The 16,211-nt window shown below is 40.1% G+C and overlaps 1 protein-coding gene across 1 annotated transcript; it reads right to left on the bottom strand.

Moving 5' to 3' along the window:
* Positions 1 to 1,615: 1,615 nt before the first annotated feature.
* On the bottom strand, positions 1,616 to 11,228 carry CA3 (carbonic anhydrase 3). Its single transcript, XM_082601367.1, has 7 exons — positions 10,947 to 11,228; positions 9,999 to 10,196; positions 7,468 to 7,586; positions 5,670 to 5,762; positions 4,541 to 4,603; positions 3,533 to 3,688; positions 1,616 to 2,583 (listed from the first exon to the last, which is right to left on the bottom strand). Exons 1-7 carry the CDS (start codon positions 10,978 to 10,980, stop codon positions 2,464 to 2,466), a joined length of 783 nt encoding a protein of 260 aa, XP_082457493.1. The 5' UTR covers positions 10,981 to 11,228; the 3' UTR covers positions 1,616 to 2,463.
* Between the last annotated feature and the right edge of the window lie 4,983 nt (positions 11,229 to 16,211).

Consider the following 16,211-nt stretch of genomic DNA (forward strand, 5'->3'; position numbering starts at 1 on the left):
AAGACACAAGTGTGGTTTCAATATTCTAATGGACATTTATAATAATTCAGCACTTTGAGTTGCAGGAAGAAGTTGAGAGGAAGTTTTTTTTTTTTTAGATGTTGGGGTAGGAGTTTATTAACTTATTTATTTATTTTTGCTGTGTTGGGTCTTCGTTTCTGTGCCAGGGCTTTCTCTAGTTGTGGCAAGCGGGGGCCACTCTTCATCGCGGTGCGTGGGCCTCTCACTATCGTGGCCTCTCTTGTTGCGGAGCACAGGCTCCAGACGCACAGGCTCAGTAGTTGTGGCTCACGGGCCTAGTTGCTCCGTGGCATGTGGGATCCTCCCAGGCCAGGGGTCAAACCCCTGCATTAGCAGGCAGATTCTCAACCACTGCGCCACCAGAGAAACCCCAGAGGAAGTTTTAAGTTGGGTGATAATTGTGATCATTGGCAATGACTTGGATGGGGGGCAGGGAATATATGTTCTACTGGAAGGCTACCACCTGAAGCTAAAGAGATCATTTTCCAAGGACACCCAAACTGAATGAGATGAGCAAAAAACAGTATTAGTCTTAATCCTGTGTTGTTAAAGAAGATGAGTATTTGTCCTGGGTTCATCTATGTTCATGAAATCAAATGTTTGTTGAGTGCTTATCAAGTGCCAGATACCATACTAGGCAAAAAGGGGGACGTTAGTGTACAAGATTCATGTCTGTGCCCTAATGGAGCTCATGGTCTAGGGAGATACCTTCTCTTGATTAGACATTTTCCCTTAAAACAGTTCCAGCCTTGTCCAGCCTGTGTAAGCTTGTGTAAGCACCATTGTAGCTAGAATTAAGTCATATGTTCCTCCACCACATAAGAGTGTACGTTGGGTACATTTTTACAGTGCTCCCAGCATTACCAAGTACCCTGAGAGAATCAGTTTTTGTATTACCACTAACTGATGAAGGCTCCACACCTCCTAATTTCAAGGGGTTTAATTAACACAACCAGTTTGCATTGACCAACCTGGTTTTACTTGACCCAACTGGTAAACCATTAAATAACATTAGCCTCCGAGGACTCCGTCACATGACTTGACTTCCAGCATTGCAGGACTCTCCTGACCCAATACCATTTTCATTCCTTAGGGTAATTCAGTTATTGCTGCTATTTTTTAAAGTAAGTTAACATATTAGCCAGTGATGTGATAAAAGGTTTATCAAAGCCACTAACTGCAAAATTAGGCTTTATGTCTAAAGATATTTTTGAAGGTCTCAATGTATGGATTTTTGCAGTGTTAGACTGGTGTTACCTTGATGCACATTTAAAAAAAATAAGGGCATAAAGGCTACAGTCTGACTTGATTCCATGCCCCTAAGTTAGCAACCATGGTACTGGTTTGGACCCCAGAATCCTAAACCAACTTTGAGGCCTCTGGAAACTAGTCCACACTGTCAAATGTATGGCTACACATTCCTCTTCTGGTCTGCAATTTCCTCGGAAGGCCCCCAGTAATTGCTTCAGCTGCTCTACAAGGAATGTAACTTCCAACCCAACTCAGAATTTGAGTCACTTCAGTTATAAAAGCAAACTTACAATGTTCTCCCTCCTTAAAAAATACAACACTCAACTGTTTACATTCATGTCTTTATTAGTTTTGATGATCAGTACAACTGCTTTTACTTGAAGTGCAGGCATTCATTCCTGCATGTTCTAGGAATCACTAATCCCATGCTGAAATTAGAAAGATATCAGAAGCAGTTTTTATTTTAATAAGCATGCAAAGATAAAAGTAGTAAAATGAAAAATAAATGGCCCTCCTTCAGGTAAAGAAAAATATTAGGATAAAGTCAACATCTTTATGAAGAAAGCATTCAAATAATGGGTCAATTTTTTAAAAAAAACTCCTAGTCCGTGTATTTTACTTTCATTGATAATCAAAACCAGGCAATCTTTACAGTACTTTAAATGTTCATAAGTGATGGACCTCTTATTGGTTTTATTGAAAGGTTAAAACACATCATCATCTCAGTTCTTGGTGTCCACAGTCATTTTAATTTCTGGCTTATGCTGAACTGCTATACCATCTTCACACACCTCTACCCCCCCACGTATATAATTACTCATTATTTCTTTAAGATGGATAACTCATAACATGAAAAGAGTAAACTGAAGTTCTGTGAAATTTAAGATGACACAAAAATGGTGCCCAACAGCCATTTTTCTCTACCTTTCCTCTTCCAACTGTTTCTTCTTCTTTGAAACCTTACTAGAAATGCCTGTTTTACAGGAAAGGTGATTATTTAAAAGGCCAAACGCTTTCATATTAGATCTTGTCAGTAGTTAATTCCGGTTTCTTGGTGATCACATCTCTCATCTTCATTGCTTGGTATGGAAAAGTGAAATATACTTGGAGTAAGAAGAACCAAAAGGAGGCAAGGAACCAAGCTCTGCAGTGTCGGTTTCCTTTCCCGGAAGACGGCAAGCTCCAGCAGCCTCATTTGAAGGAGGCCTTCACTATCCTGCCTTTGACAGGCTGTGGAGGGCGCCAGTTCCTCACCAGGGGCACCGGGGGCTCATTTTCCGCGCTGGAGTAGAGGCTACGCAGCTTGGCCATCTGCAAGGGGCGAGGGAAGGCTGTCAGCGTGACATTCGGACCAAGTGGACACATTAAGCGCGTGACAGTTAGAAATCGCCAGCTTTCTAAACAAGCAAACTACAAAACTTGTCTCCAACGTCCAGTGAGAGTTATTTGGTTCTGAGTAACAAAAACTTTTTTTTTTTTTTTTTAATTTGTAAAAACACTTTTCTTCCTTTTATACAGGATCACCATACCCTCTGGTCAAAACCTTTTCCTCCTGAATTCTGGAACAATTATTTTAATTCGACAGATCAGTATGAAATCTATCCCTTATGTAGGAGTGGAAGACAGTGCAAATAATAAGCTCAACTGGCCCTTCATTGCATAAGTTAATGAAGTCAATGTACATGAACACTTAGAAGGGAGGTCTGAGGAGAGAGGTCGAAGGTATTGAAAGCAGACAGACTGGAGCTGCAATCTCAGATCCTGCCCTTGGCTGTGTGATCATGAGCAAACTGCTTAACCTATCTGAGCCTCAACCTATTTAGCTGTAAAACTGGGGAACCAGTATACACCTCACAAGGATGTTCAATCCCTTCCACCAGCATCTTCTCCCCAGGCCTGTATTTACCATTCCATCTCCTAAACAGGGCTCAGTATTTGGGAGTTCTCCAAATTAGCAAAGTCTAACTCATATGGATCTGTACCCTTCCGTGTTTCTAGAGCACAAACTTGGGCATTGTTCAGCATCACCACCACCTTTAATTGTTTTTGCATTTAGCCTGGTACCCTTTGGAAGTTGAGTTTTATTAAGTTAAACAGGCTGATCTTCATTAACCGGGGCAAACTATGAAGTCTCCAGTCGCAGCGCTGTTTGGTAAGCATCTACTGCTTTATATTTTCAGTTTAGCATCTGTATCTCACAGAGCCTGCCGGCGACGGTAAGTCAGCGTGCTCTCAAGGCCAGTCCGCGGCCGCCGCTCACCTGTTCGTGGCTCACGGTGATCGGCTCCTTCAGCAGGAGCCACACGATGCACTCCTCGCAGGGAGGCGTGGTGAAGGAGCCGTGGTAGGTCCAGTAGTCTCGGCAGGCGGGGAACAGGCAGGACGGGTCGAATTTCGGGAAGGGCGCCTCCTTGCCCTGGGAGACAGCGGGACCCAGCGCGGTGAGCGGGCGCATGCGCATCGCCTGCCGCAGCGTCTCACCGTTTGGGGAGAATGGATTTCAAATGCAACAGAGAAAACGGAGCTTGTGAACAAGTACGTGCCTTTCAGAAATAAAGGGCAGATGGGGGAGGCCGGTTTGCATGGTATGACTTTGCCACAGTCAATTTTATTCCTTATTCACTCTAGGTAGCACTGTAAATCTATCATTTCTCAAGAAAAAGGACAAACATTCTAAACTGTAACAGAAATATTTCATACAAGTTAATGCTGTGGTTCTCGATGATGCAAAACAGGCTTGCATTTTTATTGAGTATCATACTCAGGATACTTACTTTCTCTGGTGGTAAAACTATAAAGCGTTTGATTAGAACAGAAAGAATTAAAGTGAGTCTGCTAAGTAGAAGAATCTACTGTTAAGATTTAAAATATACAGGTGCCACCCAGGAGAGAAAGGAAGACACTAGGACCCAAACATTTAGTACCTCTGCATGTGTGTAAGTGTGTGTGTGTGTGTGTGTGTGTGTGTGTGTGTGTTGGGCAAGGGAACACCACTCAACTTCTCTCTCAAACACTTTGTTAAAAATGTAGTTATCTGACAGGTTGACTATGAAGATTAAATAGACTTATATATGTGAAACTGCTCTAAAAACTATAAACCATAAAAATATACATACAAATATAATAGCATTTGCTTTCATATGTATGCTTAGCATATTCATCAAACTTACTAACAGATTTTATGTGAAAGAAATACACTTGTAAATGTAAAAGAAAAAATTGACATACCCTGCTTTTAAGTTCTGGGAGGGAAAATGATTTTTTTTACCTTCGTCTTAATTTTGTCCAGCGCATCAAGTAGCAGCTGGAACTCGCCTTTCTCATGTCCTATCTGTAAAAAAAAAGAAAAAGAAAAAGAAAACCAACAACTATATTTTTCTCTTCTCCATAATTTAGGATTGTCTTAAAAACTAATTTTAATCCATCCATCTACCACTAGTGTTTATAAATCTGTCAGAATATCTTGTACTAAGCAAAAACATAAGTTTATTCCCCCCACCCCAAGATTTTAGAGTATATATTTTCTGAACTAAACTTGGACTCCAGGCCTCTGAAGTACAAAACCACAAATTACATGTTGGTTTACATCTATGTCCTTGACCTTCTCTGTGAAGTCAGTCTACTTTTCTTTTTAATAGAATTAGAGCTAGGATGGACTCAATGTATCTAAAACTATACTCGTTGTCTTTCTGCTCAGACCCACTCCACTTCCTGTAGTACTGTGTTCAAGCACTGAAAATGACCCAATGAATTCAGAACATAAAACAAATTAGGTCATTCAAAAAGAAAGAAGCTAGATTTTCACCTCTGGCTTAAAATCTAGATTATGTTAGCACTAAATTCATGTGTTAATGACACTAAGTCCTCTCTAAACCAAGGCTGGCTCAACAACACACACATTCCATGTGCTATCTTAGCCTGGGATCATGTGAGTGGTGGCCACCCTAAGCCGAGTGGATGTCCAGCCAGGGACTCAGCATCACAGACGTTCCCAGCAATGGCTTTTCTGGTTTCCACTGCGATTGACGTGGAGTAGCAGGAAAGGGTAATGAACAATGCCGCCCTTGCCCTCACTGCCACTGAGATAAGCTCCTTCAAAGGCTCCATCTCCACTGCCCCTACACACACACCACACACATACACACACGCACACACACACATACATCCTGCATCTTGGGAAAACTTAGAAGTGCTAGGGGCGCTGAAGTATGGCAAAAGTTACTCTTCTAAGGGAGAGCAAAAAATTTTGAGCTGATCTTAACAGAAATATCTTGACTAGTTGAATGAATACTGAAATTCACTCCTCTCTCCCCTTTAAATAAAAGGAGGGAGTAAAACTTAAGCATTGATAAGGAGCTAAACTTTGAAAAAAAATATATGGTCAATTTTTACCTTACCTTCAGAAAAATGCCAACCACAGCTACTCCATCAGGTTGCTTCAGAGCACTTGCAAAACTGTTATACTTTGAATTCCAGTGAACCAAATGAAGCTGAAACCATAGAACAGAGGTTATGAGGTAAATTCCTAAAATAAGGAAATAAGTATAAAATTATTCACAATAAGCCCAATAATTATACAGTCTAAGGTTGCTGAACACTCTCACAGAAGTTGACAGAATTCTAAAAATTAACATGCAATATTTTGGTAAGACTTTTAATGGTTCAAATTAAAAGTTATGATAGGTAGAATCGGTGAAATCTGAACTTTCGTTAAACCAATTCAAAATATTATTTTAGTTGTGTATAACATTAGTCCTTTTTCTGACCAAATCAAACAGTGAAACACAGAGTTACAAACAGGAATCTGCTAACATTCTAAAGTCACAATTAACTGGGAAGTAGGAGAGGAAAAATAAGGGGACAAATTCTTACGTGTCTTCATGCCTCTCTCCTTTCAGCAACAAATGGTCTAGAACCGAGTGGTAACCTTACCTTAATAATGTTAAGGTGATAACATAGACACTAGTTAAATTAGTCAAAATTTTCACATTGCGTTATATAGAATGGCAAGAGAATACAATAGTTCATGGCAATTTAGAAGTATTTTATTCAGGACCCAAAGTGTGAGATAATCCCACATGTAAAGACCAAACTGCAAGCCTTGCCCACATTTGTAAGGAATATACTAAACTTTCCCCATTTGTGGGGGAAGATGTCTGGAGGGCATTCTCAATTAATTTATCCTGCCACTGGCTGTCTAGATGGGCTGTAGAGAAATGATCACAGGGAAGTACTTCGGGTCTCCTATAGTTTAGTTCAACTGTTTAGTCAAATTTAGTTAGGCTGCCTAATGATGCTGCCTAAGAGAGTGTCCACAAGTGGCTCCAAGGTTTCTGTCTCAGCTCCTATGGTTGACCAGAGTCTGCCTCTGGAAGAGTCTGGCAGTACAAATGGAATTATCCTCACCTCCAGGGCATTTGTCACCCCTTATAGGCTTGGCTTTATACAGAGAACATGCAGGAGGCTTGTCTTATTTCCTTGTAATTTGATGCCTTCCTTTAATGGGTTAACTGGACCAGAGAGTAGTATTTGTTCATATTAAATTGTGTGTATCTATATCTAGCTATCTCTGTATAAGTACATATGTACATATAAAAGCATACACACACATATGCACACCCTTCATTAAGAGACTAGAGCATGAGCGTTAGCCAGAATTACTAAGTGCTATTTTTAAAGTACCACAGTCTTGTAAAAGAGGCAGCTTAGAGCACTGGGCAGGATGATGAACTATGAAGCCAATCAGCATAAGGTAGAGCACAGGTCTAGAACTCATGCGCTGTGTGACTTTGTTATGTAACCTTCCTGTGCCTCAGTTTCCTTGTCTGTAGCCCATCTCATAGGGTGCTGAGAGGATCAAATGAGTTAGTGTTTGTAGGCACTTAATAAGTATTAGCTACCATTATCTTTTCAGTTCCAGTCAGGTCCCTGGCTTTTTAAAGATTATTATTATTAAGCTGCTATCCAATTTCTAAATACAACCTTGAAATTCTTCATGCATGACACTAACTCACCTACACTCTCTTAACTGTCTAACCTAGAATGTTTGGCAGCTTCAGTTTATGCTAAACTATAGCAGCTCTTTTCATAACTACAGGCTTGAAGCAAACGCATGGGATGCTATTCTGTCATTATCGTTCAGTTTTCAGTTTTCACTGGGTGAGATCCAGAGTGGGTAACGGCAATTCCTCCTACCTCCGCTGCATACTTGACTCCATCCACGCTGTGCTCAGAGCCGTGATCATCCGAGGAGCCCCAGTGAAGATGAAACTGGCGAAGCCGGTAGGGTGCAGTGAGAGGACCACCTCTCAGCACTGTGATTCAGAGAAGCTAGGTCAGCAGTGAACTCACGCTTCTTTTACAGAGAGCCCTGCTTTAAACAGCCCTTATAGCCTAAGCTTTATGGGCTGCACAGATGGTGCCATTCCCAAGCACACTGGTCTCCTTCTCACAAATTCAAGTCTTGGGCTGTATCAAAATAAATGCTTTCGGGCTTCCCTGGTGGCGCAGTGGTTGAGAGTCCGCCTGCCGATGCAGGGGACACGGGTTCGTGCCCTGGTGTGGGAAGATCCCACATGCCGCGGAGCGGCTGGGCCCGTGAGCCAGGGCCCTGAGCCTGCGCGTTTGGAGCCTGTGCTCCGCAATGGGAGAGGCCACAACAGTGAGAGGCCCGCGTACCGCAAAAAAAAAAAAAAAAAAAAAGCAAAATAAATGCTTTCGCTTCTCTGTCCTTCTGATTTTGTTTTCTTGTTTTATTATGTTTTTAATGTCAATTTAACATGTATGTAAATAAAATTAAAACAGGAGATGGGCAATGAAAACAAGCAAAGCACAGGTCTGTTGTGTGGTGCATTGGAGAGAACAGGGTAGCTGAGAGCCAGGCAGACTTACGTTCCAATCCCGGCCCCACCCCTTGCTAGTTGTGTGATTGCAGGCAAATTGCTAAACTCCTCTGAACCCGTTTCTGCATCTCTCTGAAGGTGATAATAATACTGACCTTTCAGAGCTGCTGTGAGGATTAAATGAGATTAAGGGCTTTAAACTCTTCATCACAGTGCCCAGCACAGTCATCACTGAACAAATGTGAATTCCTTCTCCATGCCTTGCCTCACTACACTTTTCTTCAGTACTACAGGCAAGAGCTCTCATCCACGTCTAATTCAGACTGTGTTTACTCAAATGAGATGAAATGGAAAATTCAGAAGTTTCCCAGGGAATCAATCAATGTAGACCCCTAAACAAGATGATTCTCCATAGCATGAATGTGAGTTTGCTGTCCAAATACCTCAACCTGGCACTTGGTTTCACTTCATTCAGCCTGGGGAGTGATTTAGAAGTTGAAATATTTTCTAAAGGATATTGGAAACTATACAGAAACCCTAAAATCAAAATTTAGCAACATAAGCTAGTTCAAAATAGAATTCAGAGGGTAGCTATTCTAGAAAAGATTGACCAATTGTTGGGGCTGAAATGACACACTGAAAGCCATAATATAGGTCTAAAACAATAGAACAAGGCTTATATAAGCATGGTCATGTAGGAATGAGTGGTTTGATTAACTGCATTTTTTCTATCCAACCACTAGGAACAGTTATTATTTGTTCATATGAGTCCAATTTATTAGGATGAATTATATGAAATTGTCAATAGTCAATCATGTTTGCTTACAAAAAGTCATTTTCATGTGATCCAACCTAACAGATACTGTTTAATTTTGTTACTAATCCTTCAGAATGGAACTTGATTTAAATGGAAAAGAGAAAAAAAGTAGCAGATACCAACGAGATTATTGTTTAAGAAAATATATTTTTATGATATTTCTTACCTGGAAACTGCTAGTAGGTGGAAATTATAACTATTACTCTTTAATTACAACATCATTGAGAATATCATTCCTATACATCAGTGAGGATAATTTTAAATTTTTTACAAATGTGTTTATAGGAAAATGTATTACTGTATATCAAGCACCAAAATGCTAAAGGTAGATTCTTACTTCATTCACAGTGAAATAAAGCATTTCTAATTAGCTGTCTTTTATGTCATTGATTTGCTTAATAGTGTAGGTGAAATAAAGAGATTTCTTTAAACATGAGATTTTTCATTTTCACACAAATACAAATCACAACTCAAGGAGAAATTGTCAGATTCTTCAAAAACACTCACCAAAATGATTAGTCAGATGAACCCCACTGAAGCACTGAAGGCAAGTCTTCTTGATTCATACAGTGGGTCTACTCTCTCCCCTGGATTGGCCCCTACCCACACAGCAGAGGAAGAGAGTACCTACTTGGTTTCTTTGCTATGTTCCTTGCTCTGTAGAATGGAATCTGTGCCACTTTGGGGACTGGGAGCCTTGCTCTCCAGGCCTTGGTTAGGAAGTAGAAAACCCCCCAGGTGTAGACCATCAGAGCCTGAAGAACACTCATTTGGACTCATTACCATCACCTCCCTATCAAGCTTCATTTCAGGAATGCATTGCCAACTTTTAGCTTGGGCATGAGGCCATTTTGTAGCAGGCTGGGTGACCAGGATTAGAGAGTGAGACATTCCTCTTCTATGTATAAATATAATTCTTCAAGACTAGAGCAAAGTCAAATGTCATCTCCTTTTTCAGAGAAGTGCCCCCCCACTTCCCACCAATTCTGTTGCTGTGCCATAAATCACATTTTGTCAATATGGACATTGAAAATGGTCACGTGCCTCTACCTAAGTGTGATACTTACTTGACCTGTCATAAGAATCATCAAACACAACCCTGCAGGTCTTCCCATTGTTCAGGATGGTCTTGGCAGAGCCGGGGTCATAAGTTGCTGACCATGGCTTCAGGGAAGGGTCGTGCTTGATGTCTTTAGTGTGCAATTCAATGGGCGACTGGTTGTCTCCCTTGGCAATCGGGTAAAGTTCATGCCAGTGGTCAGGACCTGGGAAATCAAATTGAGGGGATTTATTTATTTGGTGGCACAATCCAAGCCCTCTTTCTAAGTGACTAAACCAGCAAAATACACAGAGGCTAGCCAGTGATTGTGAAAAGGTCTTGAATATCAGATTGGGCAATACAAGGCTTAGTGTTTAAGACCTGTTCATAGTTTTGTTAATAGTGTACCTGGAGACTGTATTTAACTCCGTGTATTTCCTCAAATTTTCCATGTATTTGCTCAAGTATAGCCTCAAAGCCTTATTTTTGAAGTGGACTTCATCACATGTTTTACCAATGCCATCTTCTGTCATAGAGCTGGAATAAAATAACACTGACCCTAAGTAGATTTCAGAGCATATCCATATTCCTTTTCCCATGGGTAGGCAACAGCTGCAGGCAGAGCAGCTTAGACCAATACCAGGCTCAGAGAGGTTAAGTGCTTGCCCAGTATCATGGAGAAGGGGACAGTGAGAACTGGCCCTCGGTGGTCTGACTTCTCCGTCAGAGGCACTGTGATCTGGGCTAGTTACCAAACCTCTCTGCGCTTGAGTTTCCTCCGATGGGTGTACTAACAGCTCCACACCACGGAGAACTAAATCAGATATAAAGTAAAAGGGTCAGCCGTGTTTGGCACTCGGGAAGTGCCCGGTAAATGTTAGTTTCCATCGACTCCACCGCACTTGCTGGAGTCGCGCACTTTCTGAGCAGCACCATCCCGGACCCGGACTGACCGGGAGCCGCTGCCCCCACTCACCGTTGTGGTCGGCGTAGCCCCACTCCTTGGCCATGGTCGTTTTCTTGGGCGCTGGACGGCTGCTGCCTTCTCTCCTCCGCCGCGCACAGTCCCCGCGAGCCCTCACCTTTTATATAGGTCCCCCCACACTTGCATGGCCTTATTAGGTCAGCGACGGTGGGGTGGGGGGCTAAACAGGATTGGGGTGGTATTTGGGAGGCGGAGTGGGGAAGCCAATGAATTCCAAGAGTTGGACAGCTGTCGGGGTGGGGGGAGATGGGCGGAGGGCATCCTTCCCCTCCCTCCCCTCCCCCTCCCCCTCCCCTCCCCTCCCCTCTCCCTGGAAGCGCTTCTTCTGGCCCTTCTATTCCTCCCTCCCGGCTCCTAAAGCTGCACGGCTCTCTAACCCCGCGCGCAGATGTGCAGAAGTGCCGGCGACTTTTGCCTCCTCCGCTCCTCCCTCCCTCCCTCCTCCAAGCTTTTTTTTTTTTTTTTTTTTTGGTAAGGGGGGATGGGGCGTGGTAGTTGTGCTTAGCCTCCAACTAAAATCTGCACCCCGCCGGCACTTGCAGCCTCTCTTAGAAGTTGCTTTTAGCGCAGGCTGCCGGTCTGGCTGCGGTCTCCAGATGCTTCTGCGGGTTTATTTCGCTCCAGCGATCCGGTTTCGGTGGCTGGAAAGAACACGTTTGTTTGCCTGACCCACGTCTGACTCCCTTGCAGGCAACTTGTAAAATCCTAGCAGCAAAGGATGGGAAGAAAGAGGCCGGAGGGCAGGTTCTCTAACTCGGTTATTCTTGAGAGATTGACGATGCCAGATCCCTGGAACCACACCAGACAGCATTTCTTAACCTCGTGGGTCCCTTTGGTCCTCAGGACTCCGAAGGCTGGGTCTCGGGAATCGGGGAGAGATCTGGATGCAGGTTACCGCAGAGCAGGAGCCTGATTTACCGACAGCGTGAGCTGTAAGTCTGCTCACGAAAAGTCGAGAACCTTCTGGGGTGTTGGAAGGCCACGAACATAAAGTGAGCCATGTTGTGTAAAACGTATGACCTCATTTTCCAAGACATAATGGAAGACTGGAAGGAAAGAGAGAGGAAAAGTTTTCCAGAATTGCTTTGTATTTTTTTCTCCCCCTCCCAAGTTGTTTTATAGTATGATAACCCACACAAAAGGAGAATAGAACTGGAATATCCAGTGTGCACATGTCGAAGATATATTTTTAAATGTCTGGTTGTAGTTCACACTGAAGAACCAGTGTAGTAGATATTTACAGTTTTAAGAGTATATAAAATTTTTTCTTTGTTCCAGGTCAGTATTAATTTTATTTCTAAAAAAGACAGCAAGAAGAGATAAGCCTAATTCCAGTGCTGTCTTGAACAAGGTTGTAATATACATTTTCTTAATTACTTTGACTTTTATTGATGTTAGGCTTTTGTATTTGGGGATTACAAAACTTGAAAAGGAAATCTCTCATCATGGTAAAGATAGCTCATCCCCAAGGCATGTGGAATGACTAACCACACTCATAACCTGGACGCCAGGGGAGTCACTCCCCAGCGTATTTTTGTGACCAGGGATTATTTGATCCACACAATAGCGATGTGGAATCAAGAACTGAGATGGTTTGGAAAATCCAAGCAAACAGCAATGCAAATACCCTTAGACTCTGAGCTCAAATATGTCAGTGTTGGATTAGAAAGGCTACTGAGTTGGCATATTTGGGCCATTTTTCTGCTTCACTGTGATAGTGTGCTGCTGTAGTTTGTGGTTAATAGAGGTTATATTCTGCATAATTATTTGCATTAGTAAATTACGATCCTGTGCCAATTCACGAAATTGTTTCCATCTCTCTTTTTCTGCTATATGTGTTTAGAAGATTGGTAACTAAATTTCATGTTATTTGATACAGTAATGATACAGATAAAACTTTTTAATAAAGTCTCTATACCAAGCAAGGCCAACAATCCAGGAATTCATCATATTGTTACTATTTATGCATAGAGTTTTAAAATGGTTTGTCATTAATTAAAATCTTAAAAAGACTGCAAAATAGTAAATTAAACACTTGCACAATAGCACATAATTTCACATAAACACTAGTTAGAATTTGCAAAGTGAAATGTTTAATAGGTTTGGGCTTGTGGTCTTGAAAACTAATGTTGGTTTATTCATTGTACTTTCTTGTGAGAGTTAATCAAAATTGGAATTTCAAGACAGTTTATATCATGTCATTTTAGACCATAATATATTTTTCAGAAACCCCAAATTAATCATCTGCATCTTAATTGATTTACTCCAGCATGTTTGTCTATAAATTTCAAAATTCCCTGTCAGCAGAGCAAAGAGAAAAATCTAAATTGTGTCCAAGACACTGAGATTTCTGGAGTTGACTTAAAAATGAAAACTGTTAGGTATACACTGAGAAAAATAATGCCAGAAAAAGAGCTATAAATTATCCCTTAGCATGTACATAGTATTTCTCTTAGTACTATTATTGGAAAGTTGATGTATTGGGCAATTTGTAAGATTTATCCCCCAAAATGAGTGTGTTCATACAGAGAAAGGAAGAGAGAGAGACAGAGAGAGAGAGACAGAGAGAGAAAACAGAGTAATCAAGGAAGATAATTTGGATAAATAAAATTATTGGGAGGAGGGAGTGTCTGAATGTAGAAGTTTCAGGTGCTATGTTAAAATTATAAACTCGAAAGATCTAAGTTGATAAAATTTAAACATATTTTTACTCTCGATTTGGCATTTTATTTTGCAAGATGCTAGGTAATATAACCAAGTCAAATCTTCTGCAAGTTGATACATTTTGTGTTTCGAGTGCATCAGAAACAGACAAAAGAAGTGAGAAATTGCCTATTTATTCACCTCTGAGATCAAAGCATAAATTAGGATTTGAAGTAATTACATAATTGTGCTTAAATATCTTATATGTTATAGGGATATGTATTTTCTACCACATTTTTATTTTCAGAGAACAAATTCTGGGATACAAATGTAAATATGGCAATAAAAAATCAAAAAAAATAATTTTTGGCCTTCAGTTTATCTCTTTTTTAATTTATTTTTCATTGAGGTAACATTGGTTTATAACATTATGTAAGTTTCATGTGTACATCCTTATATTTCTAATTCTTTTTTAAAATTGAAATATAGTTGATTTACAATATTATATTAATTTCAGGTGTACAACTCAATATTTTCAGGTGTATAATATTTTTATAGATTATACTCCATTTAAAATCATTATAAAGTATCAGCTATATTCCCTCTGTTGTACAATATATCCTTGTAGCTTATTTATTTTAGACATAGTAGTTTATACCTCTTAATGCCCTATCCCTGTCTTGCTTCTCACCCATTCCTTTTCCTCAATGGTAACCACTAGTTTGATCTCTATATCTGTGAATCTGTTTCTGTTTTGTAAATTCATTCGTTTCTTTTATTTTTTAGAGTTCACATATAAGTGATAACACACAGTGTTTGTCTTTGTCTGATTTATTTTACTAAGCATAATACCCTTCAGGTCCATCCATGTTGTTGCAAATGGCAGAATTTCATTCTTTATTATGGCTGAGCAGCATTCCATTGTGTGTGTGTGTGTGAGAGAGAGAGAGAGAGAGACACATCTTCTTTATCCATTCATCTGTTGATGGACACTTAGGTTGCTTTCATATCTTGGCTATTATAAATAATGCTGCTATGAATATTGGGGTGCATGCATCTTTTCAAAGTAATGTTTTAATTTTCCTCTTATATATACCCAGGAGCAGAATTGCTGGATCATATGGTAGTTCTATTTTTAGTTTTTTGAGGAAATTCCATACTGTTTCCCACAGTGGCTGCACCAGTTTACATTCCCACCAGCAGTGTACTTGGGTTCGCTCTTCTCCATACCCTTGCCAACATTTGTTATTTGTACTTTTCGATGCTAGCCATTCTGACAGGAGTGAAGTGATATCTTCTTATGATGTTGATTTCCATTTCTCTGATGATTAGTAATGCTGAGCACCTTTTTGTGTGCCTGCTGCCCATCTATATATCTTCTTTGGAAAAATTCAGTTCTTCTGCCCATTTTTTAATCAGGTTGTTTGGTTTTTTGATATTGAGTTGTATGAGCTGTTCATATATTTTGGATATTAACCCTTTATTGGACATATCATTTGCAAGTATTTTCTCCCATTCAGTAGGTTGTCTTTTTGTTTTGTTGAAGTTTCCTTTGTTGCAAAGGTTTCAAGTTTGATGGGGTTCCCATTTGCTTATTTTTGCTTTTTGTTTTCATTGCCTTAGGAGATAGAGCCAAAAATATTGCTACAATTTTTGTCAAAGAGTGTTCTACCTATGTTTTCTTCTAGGAGTTTTGTAGTTTCTGGTCCTCCATTTAGGTCTTTAATCCACTTTGAGGTTTTTGGTTTTGTGAGGGGTTTTTTTGTATATGTTATGAGAAAACGTTCTAATTTCATTCTTTTACTGTAGCTGTTCAATTTTCCCAGCACCACTTATTGAAGAGACTGTCTTTTCTCCATTGTATATTCTTCTCTCTTTTGTCATGGATCAATTGACAATAGGTGTGTGGGTTTATTTCTGGGCACTCTCTACTGTTCCATTGATCTATGTATCTGTTTTTATGTCAGTACCATACTGTTTTGACAACTTTGTAGTATAGTACAAAGTCAGGGAGCATGATACCTCCAGCTCAGTTTTTCTTTCTTAAGATTGCTTTGGCTATTTGGAGTCTTTTGTGGTTCCCTGTAAATTTTAGGATTATTGTTCTAGTCTGTGAAAATGTCATGGGTATTCTGATAGGGATTGCATTAAATCTGTTGATTGCTTTGGGTAGTAATGACAGTTTAACAATATTAATTCTTCTAATCCATAAACATGGGATACCTTTCCATTTATTTGTGTCATCTTCAATTTCCTTCATCAGTGTCTTATAGTTTTCAGAGTAGAAGCCTTTCACCTCCTTGGTTAAGTTTATTCCTATATATTTTATTCTATTGATACAATTTCTAACAGAATTATTTTCTTGTTTTCTCTTTTTGAGAGTTCACTTTTAGTGTATAGAAAAGCAACAGATTTCTGTATATTAATCTTGTATCCTGCAACTTTGCTGAATTCATTGATTAGTTCTTACAGTTTTGGGTGGAGACTTTAGGGTTTTCTATATACAGTATCGTGTCTTCTGCAAATAGTGACACTTTTACTCCTACCCTTCCCATTTGAATGCCTTTTATTTCTTTTTCTTACCTGATTGCTGTAACTAGGACACCCAATACT

The sequence above is a fragment of the Mesoplodon mirus genome (genome assembly GCF_964341445.2).
Source record: "Mesoplodon mirus genome assembly, chromosome: 16".
NCBI classification, from domain to species: Eukaryota; Metazoa; Chordata; class Mammalia; order Artiodactyla; family Ziphiidae; genus Mesoplodon; species Mesoplodon mirus.